The 23,860-nt window shown below is 46.8% G+C and overlaps 1 protein-coding gene across 1 annotated transcript in view; it reads left to right on the top strand.

Annotated features, from left to right (window-relative positions):
• LOC123764807 (Golgi resident protein GCP60) overlaps positions 1-23,860 on the top strand; it is a 171,223-nt gene that overhangs the window by 133,649 nt on the left and 13,714 nt on the right. Inside the window, exon 8 of the mRNA XM_045752979.2 lies at positions 4,536-4,660. Within this exon, the coding sequence (XP_045608935.1) occupies positions 4,536-4,660 (125 nt within the window). The remainder of the gene's footprint in view (positions 1-4,535; positions 4,661-23,860) is intronic.

Raw genomic sequence — 23,860 nt, 5'->3', positions numbered from 1 at the left:
ACATGCGGCACAATTCGTGTTACGTCATGCTCATTTTTATTTGGGGAATTCTGTCCACTAGTTTGTCTATTTTAGTCGTTTTAACCAGAATAGCGGTTTGTTTTTAGGGGCTTACCTTTCTGGGTGACTGTCCCTGTCGATGGCAGATATAGAATGCTCCAAATCCTATGTGCATTTCTATAGGCCATTGCTTCTCGTGCCTCTCTGAGGGGGCCAGGTTCTGGCCGGGGTCCTCGGTAGGTCTAGAACTTCATTCACGCTGACTGATGTCAAAGTTTAGGGATATACATATCAGCCTGGATAGCTCCGGGAAGCCTCCGGCACTCACCCAGAAAATGGCGTTTCATTACATTCAACGCTGATTGTTTGTGAGGCACTGGAGCAATTAACTCATCATTAATTTTCCCTTCCTAGGGATTATGTTCTGTGGCTGTTCTCAGTCCCATTGAGTACCCCTTTGGTGTTTTTTCCTTGGTACTTGCTGCCTGGCAAGCTCCACCCAATTCAGTCCATAGAATTGGGTGGATTGTGTGCCATAAATAAGCGCACAATTTGTGTGTGTAATTTGGTGTCTTGTACTAGGCTCCAATGTACACCCATGCTTGCCATAAATAAGCCATTCGAAAAAGAAATATATAGTTAGGTAAATATGAAAGAAAAGATTGACATGGTAAATTAAACAACTGGAGGTTTAATGGCTCTGTGCCAAAATATATATATATCATAAATATATATATGAAAGCAAATACATTAAAAAATATGGAGCCAATTTGTAATGAAAAGATATCACTGAGTGTAGACACATGTGCTGAAGTGCTTGCTGGAAGATGCCTTAGAAATGGACACAGCATTGAAATTGTTTTGTATAAACTTGTACCAGATATAGATTCATTATTACAAATTATTATTAAAAATTTGTATTGTTACTTGAGCTTCCAATACAGGTGAAAATGCAATGAAGGAAACATGTAGATTTATCTAGCATTAATGAGTTTCAAAATATTTTCATCTTCAGCCTGGCCATGAAAGTCTGACAGATGGGGGAGAGGAAAGTCCCGTTCCTGCAGAAAATGGTCGTGAGTCTGATGGCGGTGAGGACTCTGAGGATGAAGGTAAAACACAGCTGAAGTTCTCTGCTTTGAATTCTATGCTCAGTACTGAGCACTTTTCATGCTTTCTTTCTTTCTTTCTTTCTTTCTTTCTTTCTTTCTTTCTTTCTTTCTTTTTCTTTCTTTCTTTCTTTCTTTCTTTCTTTCTTTCTTTCTTTCTTTCTTTCTTTCTTTCTGTCTGTCTGTCTGTCTGTCTGTCTGTCTGTGTCTGTCTGTCTGTCTGTCTGTCTGTCTGTCTGTCTGTCTCTCTGTCTGTCTGTCTGTCTTTCTTTCTTTCTTTCTTTCTTTCTTTCTTTTTCTTTCTTTCTGTCTTTCTTTCTTTTTCTTTCTTTCTTTTTTCTTTCTTTTTCTTTCTTTCTTTTTCTTTCTTTCTTTCTTTCTTTCTTCTTTCTTTCTTTCTTTTTCTTTCTTTCTTTTCTTTCTTTCTTTTTCTTTTTTTTCTTTCTTTCTTTTTCTTTCTTTCTTTCTTTTTCTTTCTTTCTTTTTCTTTCTTTCTTTCTTTCTTTCTTTTTCTTTCTTTCTTTCTTTCTTTTCTTTCTTTCTTTTTCTTCTTTCTTTTTCTTTCTTTTTCTTTCTTTCTTTTTCTTTCTTTCTTTCTTTTTCTTTCTTTCTTTCTTTCTTTCTTTCTTTCTTTCTTTCTTTCTTTCTTTCTTCTTTCTTCTTTCTTTCTTTCTTTCTTTCTTTCTTTCTTTCTTTCTTTCTTTCTTTCTTCTTTCTTTCTTTCTTTCTTTCTTTCTTTCTTTCTTTCTTTCTTTCTTTCTTTCACAGCCCATTGAATTAAGGGATAGCCTTATTTTTCTTGTGAACTTTCCTCGCTAGTGGGATGAACTGTTCTGTGGCACCTACTCATTTATGGGCCATGAGTTCAATTGTCTTGTTCATCAAATTGCCCTCTAATTCATTCTTCTATTAAACCTCTGGGTTTGGGCTTATTAACCACTTAACTGCGCCAGCCGAGTATTCTCGGTCAGCGGGAAACTGCGCCAACCGAGAAAACACTTTTTGATTTTTCCGTACCCATTCTAAATGTGTGCAAGGTTGGTTGTGTACGAAATGGACTCTTAGGACCTCCAGTGAGAGGCAGCCATCTTGGAAAAAATTCCCAGAATGCCCTAGGGCTGCTGGCTGGGTTAGTACTGAATGAGCAACCATGGGTGCAGAACGCGCCTCTGGCTCCCAAACACCTGTCTGACGCGTGTTGAAGATAAAGCTCTTTCGGTGAAATTCAAACCTTATTGTTTGAAGAACATAAGGGTCATAATATTGGTGAAGCTAGGCGCAATAAGGACCTAACACAAAGGTCGAATGCAAGTGATACAACACCTATGAGGACGAGAGCGGGAACGGGAGCCGGTTGGCCGAGCAGACAGCACACTGGACTTGTGATCCTGTGGTCCCGAGTTCGATCCTGGGCACCGGCGAGAAACAATGGGCAGAGTTTCTTTCACCCTATGCCCCTGTTACCTAGCAGTAAAATAGGTACCTGGGTGTTAGTCAGCTGTCACGGGCTGCTTCCTGGGGGTGGAGGCCTGGTCGAGGACCGGGCTGCGGGGACACTAAAGCCCCGAAATCATCTCAAGATAACCTCAAGATAACGATACAGCAAGCGTATCCAGTTGTAGCTCTGAGCGTCACCCCTACAATCCTATGCTATCTCCAATTTATTTAGATGATACATAGATGAATCATTTTTTGCATTCAGTGATGATGCATCTGATACAAGCAGCTTAGATGAACAGTGTTAGCGGCTTCCATGGTGGTGTTTTCCATAGATATTTTCAAGAATACCTGAATCTCTTCCAGACTGACGGACACTCTTTGAGGCAAGCTGAATCTCTTCCTGTGTGGGACCATACAAAGCGATCTTTTCAAGACTACCTTACAAATTGATCTTTTCCTATAATCTTTTCAATACTACCTAATGCTATACAAGCTTGGCTACATAAAACCTTCAAGTACTAAAGCCAAGGGTGTATGTGAGTGTGTTATGTGAAAGCACACAAAATGAAGAAATGGGAAGCGAAAATTTATCAGTACCTGGTGCAACGAGAGCGAAGTTGCACTGTGCACCATGGACTACTTCGTTGATTATTACTCACTTCCGAAGTACTGAGTGTGTAATACAGTGTGTTACTGTGTAAATAGTGTGTGAAACTGTATATATTGTCATTTTAGTGACTTTTTAACAAGTAATATTGCGACAATAAACATTTATTGTGGACACATTACTGACACATGTATCACAGTTCCATAGACCAGTTATGAACGTTCTACTGTATACATATTGTAAAGGACAAAAATATGTATCATATACGAAAAAAACAACAAATAAAACCACATTGGAAATACATAGAACAAATAATTGAAAATATATTTGTGGCAACACCCGGTGCTTGAATGGCCCATGTGACCATGTCTGGCCCTGATGACATCACAGCGCACCTTGTCCACGTCCCCCACAGCCAAAGTATGGGGAATTTGGTATTTATTTTTACATAGACATGTTCAGGGAAGTGAATTTAAAATTTTATGAAGAAAAAATAATTTTTTGGGAACACTTTATTTCATGCGCAAAAGGGGAACTTCACAATAAACTCGGTGCAGCACGGTGGTTAAACTTCCTCCTATTAAACTTCCAAAGGTTAAACTCGCCTTTGCCTGCTTGTAGTCCCTTTGTTGGTATTCTCAAGCATTCCTCAACCAATTTCTAGGTGTGTACTACCCCCTCTCGTTTAGCTTAACTATGTAATCAAACCATGAAATGCAATGGTCACTGGCACCTAGGGGCAACTCTTATATCTTCTTGATATCTGACTCATTTTGGGCAAGCACCAAGTCTAGTGTTGCTGGTAAGTCCTCTGCCTCTCATTGGTTCTGTGATATGTTGCCTCAAAGAGTTATTGTCTGAAGTGCAGCAATTTTACTGTCAAGGTTTCATCACTCCAGTGGGTGTTCTTTATTACCCATTTCCATATCCCTGTAGTTAAAATTGCCAACAGGCAATTTTATATTATAATCTTATTACAATCTTAACTCCTGCTTCCCTTGACCCCCTTTTCCATCACCTTTGGGCAGTTTTCATTGTTTGTGCCAATGGGCCTTCTGGTTTTAGTGGGAGAGTGTTAATGACCCTTTCCACTATTGTCTTTGTCTCCACAGATGCCATAATCAGTATATAGTGGTATGGGTTAGGTACCTCTGATATTGTGTATAGGAAGTGTTGGAAGATGAATAGATTGTCTAAAATGGGGGATTAATTATTTGTTTGGAATTTCAATTTGTTTCTTGCTTTAAATACATTTAATTCTGGTAATAAATTAAATAGAGCTTTCAAAATAAAAATTCTCTGCTTTAGGGCCTTATCATAGGATAATGTGTTTTCATGTATACTGGGTAATAATTTTCAGCAATATTTTTGTATTTCAGATTCGTGCCAAAATATTGCACCTGCTTCCATGTGGACAAGACGAGATATACAAGACTTCAAAGAGTCCATTAGGCATGAGGGTGGTGACTCGGTTATTAAAGTTGGTCATGGAGAGACTGTGACAGTAAGTTTGTTCGAAATCATTAGTTTTCTGTGGGGGAGTCTCTTCGGCTCCCTTGGAGCTATTGGTTATCTTGAGATTCTTCTTGAGATGATTTCGGGGCTTTAGTGTCCCCGCGGCCCGGTCCTCGACCAGGCCTCCACCCCCAGGAAGCAGCCCGTGACAGCTGACTAACTCCCAGGTACCTATTTACTGCTAGGTAACAGGGGCATTTAGGGTGAAAGAAACTTTGCCCATTTGTTTCTGCCTCGTGCGGGAATCGAACCCGCGCCACAGAATTACGAGTCCTGCGCGCTATCCACCAGGCTACGAGGCCCTATTGGGCTAATATGTGATACATTAGACCAGGGCATTAGTCAATGGAGATCAGCCTACCGGGCACCACAAGCCAGAACCTGACCCCCTCAAAGAGGCACAGGGAGCACTGACCCTGGGGGAAAAAAACCCGGAGGTTTGGGGTTTTCCTTATCTGCCATCGACCAGGGTTAGGTACCCAGAAAGAGAGGCATAGGAAAACAGACTCCACATGGTAAGAAAATTTCAACCGAAAAACGATCATAGAGGCAGAACTCCCTCAATTTCCAAGGAAACAAGCAAACATTACACCTCGCTGCTGTGCCGCTTGTCAGAGTTATCTTCCCCGGTGCTTTCAGGACGCTATTTTTGTAGGATTTTTGCTGCTTGGCCTTTACCCTGCCCTTGGGGCCAGCTGGGGTTTTGTGGTTCTTGTTTGGCCTTGGGTAGGGAGTGGTAGTGTTGCTGGTTGGGGCAACGGTGTTACACAGCCAGCTTACCTATGCAGTGACCGGTTCCTGTTTCCTCCGGAGATGTGGTACTTTTGCGTTTTTTCTTTTACTTTTTGTTTGCCTGGTGGGAGTCTGCCTGGTGTGGCTATAGGTCCACTTATAATATTTTGGTGGTCTTTTACTTGGCCCCCGTATGGGTTTCAGTGATTTGATCATCCCCCTTGTTAGCTTTGGGTCTAACAGGGTAGCAACACCTTGCCCGGGCTTCCTATAGCAGTCATCCTACGTGCCCTGGAAAACCCTGTCAGGGCTTGGTGGACCTATGGATGTGTCTTCCAAGTTCCAGCCCACCTCGTGTGGGTTTGAAGATTGCTGTGCGCCCTTGTCTCAGGGTGACAGTCACCACTTTTGCTTGATGCGGGTGTATCACCATCTCTATGGTGATCAGGTGGCTTCGTTGATGGTGTCCCACCTGCGAGCTTCGTCTCAGCGACAGTATGATGTTCCTAGTGTTTCTATTCACCATTTTCTTGCTCTTCGTAGGTTATCTTCTCTCTCGCATCGGGTTGTCTTGTCCTTTCTTGGGTTTCAGGACTGTTATTTGATGCTTCTTACTGTCTCCTCGTATCGTGTGGCGCTGGTGGAGCCGCTCTGGCTTGTGTTCGGGGTGGACGTCACATCCGCCCCATTCCATACGCTTTCTCGTGTTTTGTTTCACCTCCTGCTTGCTCATGCGTCGCCTGAGCCTTCATGGTCCTTGATCAGGGTGCCTTCTTATCTTCTTCTCCTCAGTTTGTGGTAGCCCCTTCGGTTCAAGATTGTTTTTCTTAGGCCATATTTTGTTGGCATGGGCATCTGTGGGTCGGGTCGGGGAGCTTCCGGCTCTCTTCCGATGCAGGGGTTTCCGCTCTTTTGGTACTGGTGGTAGGCCTGTACATTTGCAGCCTTTCTGTGTCCTGGCGACGGTCGAGACGGCTGCTTTCCGGGGGGTCCTTGGGTTATTGATGCTTGGTTCGGATGGGGGTGCTTCATGTGTTGTCCGGTTGCGGCTCTTTGCCGTTACCTGCGTACTGTGACTGGGGATGCGCTTTGGGTTGATCCGGTTCCCCTCGTTCCCTGTTTCAGGGCTCGGGTGTCCCAGGTCATCCGCAGAGTTTTTAAATCTACCAGCCTGCAGTCTATCCTTGAGCCCAAGCTGTTCGGATGTTTGCAGCTTTCGCTGCCATGTTGGTGAAGTCTAGGGCTCACTTTGGGCATGAAGATTTGGGGGTCGTACAGGTTCCTGGCTGCCCGTTCTTTGTGCATGTGTCTGCTCCTGTGCGTTCTTGTGTTGCCTTGGGTCGCAGGTTGCAGCCTGTTGTCTTGGCTTCGCGTTGCGGAGTTTGTGGTGGCCGCCTCCCGGGTCAGCCCTTTCTTTTCCTTCTCTTTGGGTATGAAGCTCCAGGGAGCCATAGGGGCTTCCACAGAAAACCAGCATTGAATGTAGTGAAACACCATTTTCTGGGTGAACCCCGGAGGCTCCCTGGCAACCCTCCTTTCCACCGGTCGGCGGTTTTTTCGCGTTGGTTGAAGCTTAACTTCCAAACTGATGCTAGGCAGCCAGTGTGGTGAAGTCCGGCCCCCCCTTCCCCTCTCGGGGCGAGGAGGGCTGCACGGACGATCGGCGCCTCAGTAAAGTGTGATGTTTGCTTGTTTGCTTGTTTCCTTGGGATTGTAGGGAGTTTCTACCTCTCTGTTCGGTGTTCTGTTTTAGTTTTTTACCATGTGGGGTTTGTTTTGTTATGCCTTCCTTTCTGGGAGCTTAACCTCAGTCGATGGCATATAAGGAAAACCCCAACCACAAGGGAGCCGGTCGGCCGAGCAAGGGAGCCGGTCAGCCGAGCGGACAGCACACTGGACTTGTGATCCTGTGGTCCCGGGTTCGATCCTGGGCGCCGGCGAGAAACAATGGGCAGAGTTTCTTTCATCCTATGCCCCTGTTACCTAGCAGTAAAATAGGTACCTGGGTGTTAGCCAGCTGTCACGTGCTGCTTCCTGGGGGTGGAGGCCTGGTCGAGGACCGGGCCGCGGGGACACTAAAAAGCCCCGAAATCATCTCAAGATAACCTCAAGAAAGGGGTTTTCCAGGGCCATTGTTCCCTGAAACCTCTCTGAAGGGGATAGGTTCTTGCGCTGATCCCTGGTTGGTCTGAACTCCTTAGCTAATGTCCCAGTCTAATATAACATACGTTCGCCCAATTAGCTCCAGGGAGCCTCCGGGGCTCACCCAGAAAACGGCGTTTCATTACATTCAACGCTGGTTTTTTTTATAAATTTGTCTTAAAATCAATTTCTGAAAATATTTTGATTAAAGTTTCACAATGCTGAAGCCAATAAGTTGGAGATTTGTTTAACTTTTTTAAGTTATTTTACATAATTTGCATATTTTTCACTTAGCGGCCCCGTTTTGCGTGGTTTAAGGACTAAGCAGGTTCGGAAGGCACTTGCTGCTTACCTCCTGCGAGACCCGGATACTGCCTCTGTTATGGATCCGTTCCCTTTAAGTTAGGTTCTTCTTCCCTGTATTGGGTGTGTTTGGAAGTTCCGGAGTCTTCCTGGCTGGCAGACTGCCCATTCCTTTTGTAGGGGGCATGGCATGGATTCTGTCGGACCCGCACACTCGAATGGCGAGAAACTTCTACCGCCCTACAGGTTTACCGGGGGAGGGGGGGGGGAGGGGTGCCCTAATAGGGCATCTTATTTGAACATCATATTTGAGCACCTTTATGCGTACTTGTTCGCCTCTGTGCTTCCTCAGTATGTTGGTCTTGTGCAGCTGTACATGCAAGTTCTCACTCTTTCGGCATCTTTGGCTGCTTAGGACTGGCAACCAAAGCAAAATCTTTTAGCAACCAAAGATCGGTCTACTCCTCTTCTCTTCGCGTCTGGTCTCTTTTGATGTGGGTGTATCACCACTTGTATGGTGATCAGGTGGCTTCATTGGTATTGTCCCATTGATGCAGCCATTTCTTTCTTTTCTGTCAAAGAGCAAGACAGCAGGCTTCCGGAGGGGCACTTGGGTTACCTCGGCTTCTGTGGCCGGGAACGCGCTTTAGGTTGATCCGATTTTCCTGGTTCCCTGTTCCAGGGTTCTGTTCTCTCAGGTTGTCGGCAGGGTTATTAGGTCTAGCCAGCCTGCAGTCTATCCTCGTGCCCATGACATTTGTAAGTATGCTGCTTTGGCTGCCATGTGTGGTAACATGTCTTTGGCTGATATATGAGCGCGAAGGTTTTTGAGGTCGAACAGGGTCCTGGCCGCCTGTTATTTGGTAAATGTTCCGGGGTCCCAGTTGTTCATGTGTGGCTTTGGGTTGCAGGTTGCAGCCAGTTGTTTCACCTTCTAGTTAATGTGCGCCTTGCAGCCGCCTCCCAGGCAAGTCCCTCTTTTACTTGTCTTTGGTTATGTAGCTCCTGGGAGCAAGAGGGGCTTCCCACAGAAAACCAGTGTTGAATGTAATGAAATGCCATTTTCTAGGTGAGACCCTGAGGCTTCCTGGAGCACTCCCTCCCTCCCTCTCCCCCTCAGGTCGGCGGTTTTGTTTTCGATGCTCAGCCTCCGAACTGAGGTGTGAGTAGCTATTGCAGGATCCGGGGTTCCCCCTCCTCCCCCTCCCGGGAAGGGGAGGGGCTGCACGGACAAGCGAGGGCTGTCAGCAACAGCCGCGGACTTGTTTGTGACATTTGCTTGTTTCCATAACTTTTAGGGGGGGTTCTGCTTCTCTGTTTGGTTTTCGGTTGCAATTTCTTGCCAAGTGGGGTTTGTTTTGTTATGCCTACCTTTCTAGGTGCCTAACCCCGGGCAGTGGCAAACATGTAATGCTCCCAAACACATGGGGGTTTCCATTGCTCCCTGTGCCTCTCTGAAGGGGGCCAGGTTCTGGCTTGTGGTCCCCGGTAGGCAGAACTCCACTGACTGAGGCCCCAGACTAATATAGCGTATATCAGTCCGATAGCTCCAGGGAGCCTCTGAGGCTCGCCCAGAAAATGGCATTTCATTACATTCAACCCTTGTTTTCTGGGGGTAGCCCCGTCAGCTCCCCGGAGCTATCCAGGCTGATATGCTAATGTCAGACTTTGTCATTAGTCATGTGTATGGAGTTCTGTGGGCCTACCGGGGACCACAAGCCAGAAACCTGGCCCCCCTCACAGAGGCACGAGGAGCAATAGCCTCGGGGGCCATTGGCAGACATAGAATGCTTCCAACCCCATGTGGTTGGAAGCATTCTATGTCTGCCATCGACCGGGTTAGACACGTAGAAAGGTAAGCGTCCCAAAACAAACCCTGATTCTGGTGAAAATTGCTACAAAAAGCTGAACAAGTGGATAGAACTCCCCAAACAGAAACGAGCAAATGAGTATCAGCGCGCCACCGTCTGTGCAGCTCCCCCCTCCCCGGGAGGGGAAAGGGGGATCCCCAGACCCGCGCCGGCCATCCACACCTCAGTTCTGAGGCTGATGCTATAGGCAACGGTCGTGTGCTCTGGCTCCACTGGTTGTTTCAGGACTGTGGCTTGTGTGTGGTGACTGTATTTTAGGTGGTGCACGAGCCAGGAGATATTCTTCAGTACTTGGGCTACATGCACCTAGGGCTTCCTTCCCTAGGTGCCCATTAAGTACTGCCCTTGAGGCTTGGGGCCACCTTCCACAAGTTCTTTAGGGTCTGCCTCTGCTAGGCCATTTACTGCTTGGTTTTCGGCCGCCCTTTGTGTCCCAGGGTGTTTTGTCTCCCTTGTTTACCTTAGGGTAATGGGCAGTTTGCACATATACTGGGCGCAGGGGTACTGCGCAGCTTGTTTTCACCATTCATAGCGGTACGCGTGGGTCCGATGGATGTGACCCCCGGAGTCCCACCTCGCTTTGTGTGAGTTCGAGGGCTGCTCTGTCCCCCTTGTCTCAGGGTGACTCTCATTGTTTTTGTCTCCGTCACGCTGCCTGTTGGGTCGGCGATACCTTTGAGCCAGAGTCCTACGAGTTTTGTTGCTTGCTGGTGACTCAATTTACCCAATCTGGTGATGACGTTCTTTGGGTACAGGCAGCGCAAGCGTTGCACGTTAGGTTTAGGTTGTTGCAATGCACCAGGTTGGTTGCTACGCCATTTTGCTTATAGGGACCCGGACTTGGGGGTGATGGTCACTTCAGCCTTGGTTTCGTCTGCGCCCCCTCGTCCTTCCCCCTCCTGTGGTTCGGTTTGGTCCCCCGCCCCGCTTCCGGCTCCGAAACGTCTGAGGGTTTCAGAGTTACCCGAAGCCTCTGGGTCTGACCAGCGGGTCCCCTTCCATCCGGTTTTTACGGCTGTGCCTGTTTTTTCTTTTGAGGCCGGAGCTTTGGGAGATGACTCGGGTCCGGATGCGACTAATCCCCGTGGCTAGGGAGGGGGTGACTTGCGGGCCTTGGGCCCCGTTGGGTCCCTGCCTGGGTTTTTCAGCCCTCTGGGTGGGGCTTACTGTTACATAGAGAGGGGTTTTCATTTCCCCCCCCCCCTGTGTATGAGTTAGATTTGGTGTCTGTCCCTCCCCGGGTTTGGTTCTGTGTCCCTTCGGGTGCTTCAGTCCCGTCTTTCCGGAGGTTTTCGACTTCCCGCGTCCATCCTGGTGTGATGCATGCAGCTTACCGTCTGCGTGACCCGGATTACATCTCTATCATGGATCCGTCTTCGTTCAGGTCTGGGTCTTTGTTTCCCTACCAAATCCAGTATGAGGTTCTGGAGTCGTCCTGGCTGGCGAACTGTCCTGTTTTTGGTTTGGTGGCGTGGCATTTCTTCTGTCGTTCCCGCACGCTTGAGTGGCGTGAGGCATTGATGGTGGTCCAGTCTTTGGGGGCGATTTTGAGCACCTCAATGAGTGTTTGTTTGCTCCTGCCCTTCCTCGGGATGTAGGCGTTATGCAGCTCCATGTGCAGGTCCCTTCCCTTTCGGCTGCGCAGGTTGCTGAGGACTTGCTCACTTGTGGCCTCTTGGCTTCGGCTTTGCGTTTCTTTTCCCTCCTTGAGCTGTCTTCGGACTTTCTTGGGGAGGATGTGGAGGCGCTTGGGGCCGTTCCTGGGTCCGGTGTCTTGGGCTCAGCAGCTCGCTCGTCGTCTGCCTTGTTGAAGCTGTTTGCGCCGGTCCTGCGGGATGCGGTGTTACTGTTTTATGCCTCACAGTTGCGTGACGGTAGGCGGTACTTGCTTCCTCCCTGGAATCTGCCTGGGCCCTGGCTCTTAGGTTGTCTTCACCCTTCTGCCCCCTTTCTGTTTGTGGATTCAGTTGTGGCGGAGCAACTGTAAGCGGCTTCGGCTAGTTGTCGCCCCATGTATAATTTGTTGGTTCACTCAGGTTTGGTTTGTTGGTTTGTTGTTGGTCCACTCAGCTGTTAGGCCCCATAACCTCACAATAACCTTTGGGGGGGGGGTTCCCGGAGGGGTCGTGCCAGGGCTCGGGGTTCAGCTGTATGGGGTAGGCCACTGGTGCCAGTTTCGAGGCCGGTGCCTCCTTCGGTATCGCCTTCGTCTGGTCGGTGTGGTGTTCCCTCTATGTGGGGCTCGGGTTCTCGTAAGGAGCGCTGGCCCTTTCGCAGTTCGTCCCATTGATGGGGCGATGGGGGGGTGGGAGGCCTACTCTGTTTGCTCACGCCTGGTTTGACGATTTGTGGGCTTATCAGGTTGTTTCCGAAGGTCTGCAGTGGCGTTGGGTGGCTCCTCCTTTTTCTGGAGGCTCGGGACTGATGGGAGAGGCCTCCTCCCCTGCACTCTGTCAGGTCATCTTGGAGTGGGTTCGCTAGGGTGTGGTCAAAACGACGACGTCCTGCAGGTGGGTTTCCCGCCTGATTCCAGCTCAGCAGACCTGAGGTTCATTCTGGACTTGTCCCGTCTGAACCTCTGGGTTCATTGCCCCTCCTTTCGGATGACTACGCTGTCCCTAGTGGCTTCTGTTGGAGCTGGGTGCTTGGATGGTGTCCCTGGACCTCCGAGACGCGTATTGGCACATCCCGATTCATCCGGGGTTCAGGGACTGGCTTGGTTATGTTGTGGGGCATCAGAGTTAGTGCTTTCGTTGTCTCCCGTTCGGGTTGAACCTGGCACCTCGCATTTTCACACGCTTTATGCGGGTCGTGGTGGCCTGTCTGCGTCTTTCAGGTGTTCAGGTGTTGGCCTACCTTGACGACTGGCTGGTCTGAGTTCCCAGCCGGTCCGCGTATCTGCAAGCCAGAAGTTTGGTACTTTCCCAGCTTGCCAGGTTCAGGTTCTTAGTGAACTGGAGGAAGTCCCATCTGGTCCCTTTCCAGGTTTGGACTTGGCTGGGTCTTGTTTGGGACTCGCGGACCGCTTCCTTGTCTCTCCCTCCGGAGTCTTTCCTTCGCCTGCGGTCCCACCTTTGCTGTTTTCTGAAGGGCTCCCGGGTCACTTGGTGGTTGCTCAAGAGTCTGTGCGGGAGCCTCAACTTTGTGATGTTGGTCTACCTGCCGGGACGGGTTTGGCTGTGTTGCCTGTTCCGGTTCCTTCAGAGACGTTCCTTCAGCCTCTCTTGTGATCGCTGGGTTCGACCCCCGGGGGGCCTTGCGTCGGTTGCTGCATCGCCGGCTTCCTCTTCGGGTTTTTCGGGGTTCAGTGCTATGGCGCCCACCCGAGCCCTCACTTGGAGTGTTCATGGACCCATCATCTCTCGGCTGGGGCTTTGTGACCAGTGCTCTCCAGGCCGGTCAGGGGTGATGGGGTCCGTCCTTCCGTCGAGCCCAGAGCACAGTGCGGGAGTTTGCGGCAGTTTGGTTTGAGCTTCGCAGGGTTCTGGTCACCCATGGATCAACGATCCGGTTCCATTCAGACTGCTCCCTGGTGGTTCATTGCCTGAACCGAGGAGGTTCGATGAGGTCCCTGGCTCTTTGGTACTGGTTGCTTCAGGTGACTCGTCTGCTGAGTTCCCGGGGTTTGGCTCTCCTGGCAGTTCACGTTCAGGGGGTGTCCAACGTCTTGGCAAACAGCCTGTCTCGGTTCATTCCCCTGTCCATGGAATGGACGGTTGACGCTGACTCGTTCAGTTGACTCTGCCAGATGTTCGGGCGCTCGGAGGTGGACCTCTTCGCGTTGGCGTGGTCGCGTCGCCTCCCGGTGTATGTGGCGCCCTTCCCTGACGGCGAGGTCATCAGGAGTGATGCCTTTTGGCAGGCCTGGTCGAGGTGGGGGTTCCTATACCTCTTACCCCCGGTTCTGCTGTTGCTCCAGGTCCTGACTCTCTTGGAGATTTACCAGAGGAGAGTAGTCCTTTTGGCCTTGATTTCAGGCGCTGCTTGCTCGGTGTCCGGACTCAGAGGTTTTCGTGCGGCTCCGCCTCTTTCAGCAGATCGGACTGGTGCATCACATTGCTAGTTTGATCTTCTCCTCGAGTCTACGCGTATGGTTATCTTGAGATGATTTCAGGGCTTTTAGTGTCCCCGCGGCCTGGTCCTCGACCAGGCCTCCACCCCCAGGAAGCAGCCCGTGACAGCTGACTAACACCCAGGTACCTATTTTACTGCCAGGTAACAGGGGCATAGGGTGAAAGAAACTCTGCCCATTGTTTCTCGCCGGCACCTGGGATTGAACCCAGGACCACAGGATCACAAGTCCAGCGTGCTGTCCACTCGGCCGACCTGCTCCCTTAGAGGTATTTTTTACTCGAGTCTATCATCATCTCTATGGCGATAGGTGGCTTCGTTGTTGGTGTCCCACCTGTGGGCTTCATGTAGGCGGCAGTATGAAGTCTCTTGGCGGTCCTTTCGTTTCTTTCTTCGTCTTTGTCGGTATACTTCGCTGTCGGTTAACGTCTGTCGGTTAACACTGTCTTGTCCTTTTTTTCTTGGTTGTTCCACGACCTTTGACTTGTGCAGAATACTGTCGCCTCCTATCATGCGGCGCTGACAGAGCCGCTGTAGCTTGCTTTCGGTATTGATGTCACTTCTGCTCCATTTCGCAAGCTGTCTCATGTGTTGTTTCACCTCCAGCCTGCTCATGCGCCGCTTGAGCCGTCCTGGTCGTTTGACAGGGTGCTCTCTCATCTCTCTTCTCGGTTTGTAGTGGCCCCTTCAGTTCCCAGACTGTTTCTCTAAAGCTCTTTTCTTGTTGGCATTGGCCTCTGGGGGGTCGGATCGGGGAGCTTCATGCTCTCCTCCGGTGCAGGGGTTTCTGCTCGTTTGGTCCTGGTGGTAGGTTTCTTCATTTGCAGCCGTCTCCTTCTTTTCTGGCAAAGAATGAGACTGCTGCTTTCCGGAGAGGTCCTTGGGTTGTTGATGCTTGGTTCGTCAGGCCAGGGGTGCATCATGTGTTGTGTCCGGTTGTGGCTCTTCGCTGTTATTTGCGCGCCACGGAATCTGTAGCCAGGGATGCTCTATGGATTGATCCTGTCTTCCTTCTTCCCTGTTTCAGGGTTCGAATCTCCCAGGTCGTCCACAGGGTTATTCGTTCTAGCCAGCCTGCGGTCTATCCCCGTGCCCATGACGTTCGCAAGTTTACTGCTCTTGCTGCTGTTTTTGGTAATATGTCCTGGGTTGATATTCGGGCACGGGGTTTTTGGAGGTCAAACAGGGTCTTGGCTGCGCGCTACTTGGTAAACGTTCTTGGGCCTAGTCGGGCCTGTATCGCTTTAGTTTTTCGAATGCATCCAGTTGTCTTGACTTCGAGTTGAGGAGTGAGCAGCAACTGCCTCTCAGGTGGGTCTCTCTAGTTTTTCATCTGTGGGTAGGTAGCTCCGGGGAGCTGATGGAGCTTCCCCAGAAAACCAGCATTGAATGTAATGAAATGGTATTTTCTAGGTGAGTCCCGGAGGCTCCCCTGCAACCCTCCCTCCCCCTCCCCCCCCTCATCCCCCATCGGCGGTTTTTGCGTATTTTGATGTTCAGCCTCAGAACTGAGTTGTGGATGGCCGGTGCAGTGGTCTGAGATTCCCCCTTCCCCCTCCCGGGGAGGGGGGAGCTTCGCACACGGCGGCACAGTGACGTGTGATGTCATACTCGTTTGCTCGTTTCTGTTTGGCAAGTTCTATCTACTTGTTTGGCTTTTTGTAGCAATTTTCACCAGAATCAGGGTTTGTTTTGGGACGCTTACCTTTCTGGGTGCCTAACCCGGTCAATGGCAGACATAGAATGCTTCCCATTACATGGAGGTTTCTATAGGCCATTGCTCCCTCGTGCCTCTGTGAGGAAGGCCAGGTTCTGGCTCGTGGTCCCTGGTAGGCCCACAGAACTCCATACACACGACTAATGGCAAAGTCTGACATTAGCATATGAGCCTGGATAGCTCCGGGGAGCCTCCAGGACTCCCCCAGAAAATGGCGTTTCATTGCATCCAACGCTGGTTTCTTGTCCTCCTTATATGCTTCTCTGCACTGCCTATTAACCCTTGTGTTGTTAAGGGTTTGGCCATTATCACCCACAGGCGCATAACAAAAAAAAATATATATTTTTTCTTCTAAACCTGTTAATTTGTGTTCTCTGATCATGGCAAAAATAATACAAAAATCGTAAGTGGCATATTTTGCCCGCTATAGGGCGGGAAAGTCTGGCAAAAAAACAGGCGCTGACTCATCATGCGTCCCGTCCCAAGCGGTCTGCTCTGCCCCAGCTGTCAGGCCAGGAGTGGCCACAAAGAGATACAGTGGTACCTCAAATAACGAATTAATCCGTTCTGGTGCCATGTTCGTAATGTGAAACGAACCTCATACAAAACGAATGTCCCCATTTAACCACTGTGATGCGCTGTTGATTGTGAAATTCCCCCAGTGTGCACGACATCAAGTGTTCCCCCCAAAAAAACAATGTCGTTGTAAAATGATAAATTACCATCCCTGAACATGTCTATGTAAAAATAATTACCAAATTCCACTTACTTTAGCTGTGAGGACGTGGACAAGATGTGCTGTGACGTTATCAGGGGCTGGTCGCCCGGTTGTGAAGCTCCGAGACACGGTCGCGCAGGCCATTTCAAGCACCGCATGTTGCCACAAATGTATTTTCAAATATTTTGTTCTATGTATTTCCAATGCGGTTTATTTGTTTCTTTTATCGTATATGATGCATATTGTGACCTTTACAATATGTATACAGTAGAATGTTCATAATGTTCCATAGAACTGTGATACATGTGTCGCCTGTCCACAAAAATGTTGTCACAATATTACGTGGTAAAAATTCACTAAAATTACAATATGTACAGTTTCATATACTATTTACACAGTAACACACTGTATTACACACTCAGTACTTTGGAGGTGTGTAATAATCAACAAAGTAGTCCATGGTACACAGCACGACGTTGCTCTCGTTGCGCCAGCTACAGATAGATTTTCGCTTCCTGTTTTATTGTTCTGTGTGCTTGCAAATAACGCACTCGCGTGCACCCTTGGCTTTAGTACTTGTAGGTGGGATGTAGCCAAGCTTGTAAAGCATAAGGTAGTATTGAAACGATTATAGGAAAAGCTCAAATTGTAAGGTAGTCTTGAAAAGATCGCTTTGTAAGGTCCCACACAGGAAGAGATTCGGCTAGCCTCAAAGAGTGTCCGTCAGTCAGGAAGAGATTCAGGTATTCTTGAAAATATCTATGGAAAACATCACCATGGAAGCTGCTAACACTGTTCATCTATGCTACTTGTATCAGATGCATCATCACTGAGCGCAGAAAACGATTCATCTATGTATCATCTATATAAATTGGAGATGGCAAAGGTGGGACTCAGAGCTACAACTGAATATGCTCGCTGTATCCTCCTCATAGGTGCTGTATCACTTGCATCCGACCGTTGTGTTAAGTCCTTATTGCGTCTAGCTTCACCAATATTATGACCCTTATGTTCTTCAAACAATAAGGTTTGAATTTCACCGACTGAGCGCAATCTTCCAACACCGGTGTCGGACAGGTGTTTGGGAGCCAGAGGCATGTGTGCCACAAATGGTTGCTCGCGCAGTTCTAACCCAGCCAGCAGCCCTAGTCTTTCATATTTGTTATAACAAAAGGTTCGTTCAGTGTTTGTCAGGTAGGCTGCTCCATTATGACAATCTATCTTTGTTTCAAATGTTCCATTTGTTTTGTATTTGTCACTTACGTCTCAATAATGGAGCAGCCTACCCAACAAACACTGAACGAACCTTTATGGCATTTGTTCATTTTTAAAATTGTTTCAACTGTTTTTTTTATTTTTCATTTTTTATTTTTTTTATTTAAGAAACATGGAGCAGCCTACCTGCCGACCACTGAACGAACCTTTTGCTATAATACAAATGAAAAATAAATATTGAACACATTTGAAGAAAGAAAATGTCATAATGGTTTGTTCAGTGTATGTAAGGTTGGCTGCTCCATTTTTGAGACGTAAATGACAAATGCAAAACAAATGGAACACATTTGAAACAAAGATTGTTATAATGGAGCAGCCTACCTCCCAAACACCGAACAAACCTTTTTGACATTTGTTGTATTTCAGAAATTTCATTTCTTTTTTTCTACAAAATGTCAATGCTCTGCAACATCTCAGCAGTCACCCCTTTATATCCTAGCATCATTAACATCTTTAACCCTTGTATGGTGCCTGGCATGTGTCACTCACAGGTGCATACCAAAAAAAAAAAAATTATTTTTTCTTCTAAACCTGTTAATTTGTGTTCACTGATCATGGGAAAAATAATAACAAAATCGTAAGTGGCATATATTGCCCACTATAGGGCGGGGAAGTCTGGCAAAAAACAGGCGCTGACTCAGCATGCGTCCCAGAGGGTCTGTTGCTCGCCAGCTGTCAGGCCGGAGTTGCCACAAAGAGATACGTACCTAATTATTTCAATGTCTCTGATTGATTTTTCGTAGTTTTTTTGTTGTAATATTATTCAATAATGTGTAGTGTGATATATTTATATAATAAAATGAGTGAATCATCGCTGTACTAAAAAATATGGTGTGCATATTGTTGATTCAATTATGTTCATCGAACAATGAACAAATACTTTGTCGGTTATTACACTATATATATACACTGGTTATATATAAGTATCTGCATGTTTTGTTCACCATAACGAACCACTAAGTTGGTATTATGAGTCAAAAAGCAATGAGGAGTGACTGCCACACACCAGCCAGCCACTCACTCCCTCAACACCTCACTCGCCCACATTCTCCTCCCACCACACTGTTTTTGCTTTTATTCACTATATACAGACGTTATATATAAGTATCTACATTCGTGTTCACCATAACGAACCACTAAGTTGGCATGCTGAGTGGCAGTGCCAGTTGCAGCCTGCCACTGGCTGCCACTCCCTCCTTCCCTCACCTCACCTGACTTGCCACCATTCTCCTCCCACCATACTGTTTTTGCTTTTATATACAGACGTTATATATAAGTTTTTTACATGTTTTGTTCACCATAACTGTACATCTAAGCTTGTATGGTGAGTAAAGGCACAAAGACGTAGCTACTCACACAGTCAGCAGGTGGCGGCCGCCCTCAAGGCCAGACGCACTAATATTTCTCCTCCAACAATACTGTTTGTGGTGTTATTACGCTATATACACACATTATATATAAGTATCTACCTGTTTTATTCACCATACTTTTACAAGTAAACTGGTATGGTGCTCAAAGACCATAGTGGTCACCAGTAAACAACATAAGTCATGCAGACGACGCAACTCCCTCACCAAAATGGCGGCTCCCAACCTACTCCTATTGCTGTTTATACCCTCTATACACACGTTATATATAAGTATCTACATTTGTGTTCACCATAGCGAATCACTAAGCTGGTATGGTGAGTGCAGTCAATAAAAGGTGGCCACACACAGTCAGAAGACAACGCCACCACCCTCCCTTCCACAGCATTACTCCTCCCTCCATGGAGCACAGCGCTAAATATCACCACAATCCTGTTATTATCAGAACCGTGGTCAGTTTTATCACAGTCTGGAGTCTTCTGTAATAATATCATCGCTACATAATAGCATGAACAAGTATATTACTGCATTTTTAGGCAATGCTGTGGTCACCAAGCTGAACAGCAGTGCTGTAAGCTCATGCTGCATGCGTTAGGCTTGATAGCTCATTCAATACTGAGGCCCCTAACACCCGGGAATTTGGCCCACGATTTTTTTTTTAAATGGCGTCTGTTTACAAGATGATGATAATGTTAAAGATTCGCTACCTGGAACAAAAGTTCCAAGTAGCACGCGCTATGGTGAGCCCGTAGTGTTTACAAGAGCCCTGATGGTGTGGTGAACCCCGTGTATCCGCGGGCCATTTAAATCTTGCGTAGTACTCCAAAGCATCATATGATGCGATGCGCAACTTAAGGGTTAAACAAGAACAACATAATTTATGTGCATCGTTGGAGGCGTCTGAGAATGTGCAAGAAGCAGCGTGACCCCACCATGTGGTGTTGACGTTACTCAAACGAGCGTTCGCCATACGGGACGATTTGACGCCGATCGGGCCGTTTGTTACCCCAAAATATTCGCCTTTTGGGGCGATCGTTATGCAAGGTACCCACTGTAATTACCTAATTATTTCAATGTCTCCAATTGATTTTTCTTTGTTTTTTTTATTTTGCTGTAATAATATTCCATAATGTATAGTGTGATATATTTATATAAAAAATGTGTGAATCATCGCTATACTAAAATTATGGTGTGCATATTGTTGATTCAATTATGTCATCAAGCAGTGAACAAATACTTGTCAGTTATTACACTATATACACAGGTTATATATAAGTATCTGCATGTTTTGTTCACCATAACGAACCACTAAGTTGGTATTATGAGTCAAAAGCAACGAGGAGTGACCGCCACACACCAGCCAGCCACTCGCTGCCACTCACTCCCTCAACACCTCACTTGCCCACATTCTCCTCCCACCATACTGTTTTTGCTTTTATTTCACTACATACTGATGTTATATATAAGTATCTACATGTTTTGTTCACCACAACTGTACAACTAAGCTGATATAGCTAGTTCAGGCACTAAGAGATGTCGCTACACACAGTCAGCTGGCGGCTACCTCCCTCACACATTCAAGGTCAGATGCACTAAAATTTCTTCCCCAACAATACTGTTTGTAGTATTATTACCCTTTATACACACATTATATATAAGTATTTACATGTTTTGGTCACCATAACTGTTCAACTAAGCTGGTATAGTGCCCAAAGAGCATAGTGGCCACCCCTACCAACATGACAAATCATGCAGATGTTGCCACCTCCCTCACCCAAAATGGCTTCTCCCCCACACTCCTTTTGCTGTACACTATATACTGTATACACATTATAAATAAGTATCTACATTTGTGTTCACCATAACGAACCACTAAGTATGCTGAGTGGCAATGCTGTGGTCACAAGCTGAACAGAAGTGCTGTGAGCTCATGCTACGTGGGCCAGCCTTGGTGGCTCACTTGGTACTGAGGACCTCATACCCGGGAATGGGGCTCACGATTTTTTTTTTTAAATGGCGTCTGTTTACAAGAGCCCTGATGAAGGTGAGGTGAACATGTGTATCCGCGGGCCGTTTAATCTTGCGTAGTACTCCATCGTGTCATATGACGCAATGCGCAATTTATTGCAAGTTACTCAACCCTTCATATGACGTGTTGTGCAGTTTAAGGGTTAAAACATGGATTTACTTTGCCTTTTCATCCACCACCACTTTGAGTGGGATGTACAGCTCCATTGCATGTGCTCATTTCTGACCAATAACTTCCCTCCCTCATTCCATTTGTTGTCTTCTCTTCCAGTTCCTGCCCTCACAGGACTTCACTCAGAAATTCCCTTGCCTGACTGTAGTCTCCATGTCTGTAGTCTTAAATATTCCTTAGCATGTTTCTTGGTCTATCCAGTTCCTTTAGCTCCATTATGCTCTGAAGGGCATTAATGCAGTGGTCATTTGCCCCTGGGGGCATCTCGTACTCTATCATCTCTACATCTGCCTCATTTTGGGTGAACAGCAAGAGTAGTCGAGGGTCATCTCCCCCTTACTCTTGTTGGTTCCATAATAAGTTATTTCAAGAAGTGCTTATCTGCTGTAACTAGGTGTGGAGCTAACTCAGTACTCACCTAGTTTGTACTGACCTAGTTTATACTGACCAAGTTGTGCTTGTGGGGGTTGAGCTTTGACTCTTTGGCAACGCCTCTCAACTGTCGATCAACGTCTCAATGTAGCTAGCTAAAGGAAGCCACTTCAACTCCTCCAGAAGTGGATAGAGAATACTGGTAGGGAGTTAGATGGGGGGTACTGATAGGATGAGAATATACTAGAATTGGAATATATAACAGAAGTGCTGGATAAATGAACAGTAGTTAATAGTTAACCCTTAAAGTGCGCATCACGTCATATGACGTGCTGGACGTTGTTCCAGTCAACTGCGCATCACGTCATATGATGTGTTGGAGTACTATGCAAGATTTAAACAGCCCGCAGATGCACGGGGTTCACCACACCTTCATCAGGGCTCTTGTAAACAGACGCCATTTTAAAAAAAAATCGTGGGCCAAACTCCCGGGTGTTATTGGCCTCAGTATTGAGTGAGCAACGAAGCCTGACGCACGCAGCATGAGCTAACAACACTGCTGTTCAGCTTGTGACCACAGCATCGCCTAAAAATGCCAAATTATACTTGTTCATGCTATTATGTAGCGATGATATTATTACAGAAGACCCCTGACTGTGATAAAACTGACCAGGGTTCTAATAATAGCAGGATTGTGGTGATATTTAGCCCTGTGCGCCATGGAGGGAGGAGTAATGCTGTGGGAGGGAGGGTGGTGGCGATGTCTTTTGACTGTGTGTGGCCACCTTTTATTGACTGCACTCAGCATACCAGCTTAGTGGTTCGCTATGGTAAACACAAATGTAGATACTTATGTATAACGTGTGTATAGAGGGTATAAACAGCAAGAGAAGGTTTGGAGCCGCCATTTTGGTGAGGGCGGTGGCGTCGTCTGCATGACGCCACCGTGCAGACGACGGTGTTGTTTACTGGTTACCACGATGGTCTTTGGGCACCATACCAGTTTATTTGTACAAGTATGGGGAGTAAAACAGGTAGATATTTATATATAATGTGTGTATATAGCGTAATAACGCCACACAGTATTGTTGGAGGAGAAATATTAGTGCGTCTGGTCTTGAGGGCGGCCGCCGATCAGCTGACTGTGTGAGTAGCCACATCTTTGTGCCTTTACTCACCATACAAGCTTAGATGTACAGTTATGGTGAACAAAACATGTAGATACTTATATATAACGTCTGTATATAGTGAATTATAGCAAAAACATTATTGTGGGAGGAGAATGTGGGTGAGTCAGATGGCTGGAGGGAGGGCGGGAGTGGCTGGCTGGTACATGGCGGTCACTCCTCGTTACTTTTTGACTCATAATAGCTACTTAGTGGTTCGTTATAGTGAACAAAACATGCAGATACTTATATATAACCTGTGCTTATAATGTAATAACCGACAAAGTATTTGTTCACTGATTGATGAACATAATTGAATCAACAATATGCACACCATATTTTTGAGTACAGCAATGATTCACTCATTTTATTATATAAATATATCAAACTACACACTATTGAATAATATTACAGCAAAAAAAGTATGAAAAATCAATCAGACACATTGAAATAATTCGGTAATTATCTCTGTGGCAACTCTGGCCTGACAGCTTGCGAGCAACAGACCGCCTGGGACGCACGCTGAGTCAGCGCCTATAATTTGCCAGACTTCCCCGCCACTTACCCGCCATATATGCCACTTACGATTTTTTTATTATTTTTCCCCGTGATCAGTGAACACAAATTAACAGGTTAGGAAGAAAAAATAATTTTTTTTTTTCAAAATGACATGCGCCTGTGGGGATGACAGGATATTAAACCCCGAGCATGTTAAGGGTTAAAGTACTTTAACCAACACCTATGTTGACTTCAGTGCTGCACAGCAGGAGGTGCTGCCAATCACCGGGAAGCAGCCAAGTCACGTAAATACAGAGACCTTGATCAACTCTACAATTTTGTCCCCATTGCCTTGGAAACACATGGTGCCTGGGGTAAAAGTGCTGTTATTTTTTGAAGGAGCTGGGGTCCAAGCTAATTGAAACAACTAGAGACCCCTAGAACCGCCAGTTTTCTCTTTCAGCCCCTTAGTGTGGCGATCCAGAAAGGAAATGCTCACTGCATCCATGGTTTCTACCCACCATCTGTGGAGCTGGAGGAGCTCTAAAACTTATGACAAGTAGTCTTGTACCCTGCATGTAACCAATGTTATAACCCTTTTTGTGTAAGGAAATTTTAAAATAAAGTTAGATATATATACACACATACAAACAGAATAAGGGTGGTAGGAGAAGAAAATATCAATGTTCAATGAGGATCCACAAGGTCTTCTCTGAGTACTCTTTATTTTCTTCTCCGAGGCTCTTGGGTCCCTACA

Source organism: Procambarus clarkii, chromosome 48 (genome assembly GCF_040958095.1).
Source record: "Procambarus clarkii isolate CNS0578487 chromosome 48, FALCON_Pclarkii_2.0, whole genome shotgun sequence".
Taxonomy (NCBI): Eukaryota; Metazoa; Arthropoda; class Malacostraca; order Decapoda; family Cambaridae; genus Procambarus; species Procambarus clarkii.
This window is presented reverse-complemented; position numbering and strand designations above follow the sequence as displayed.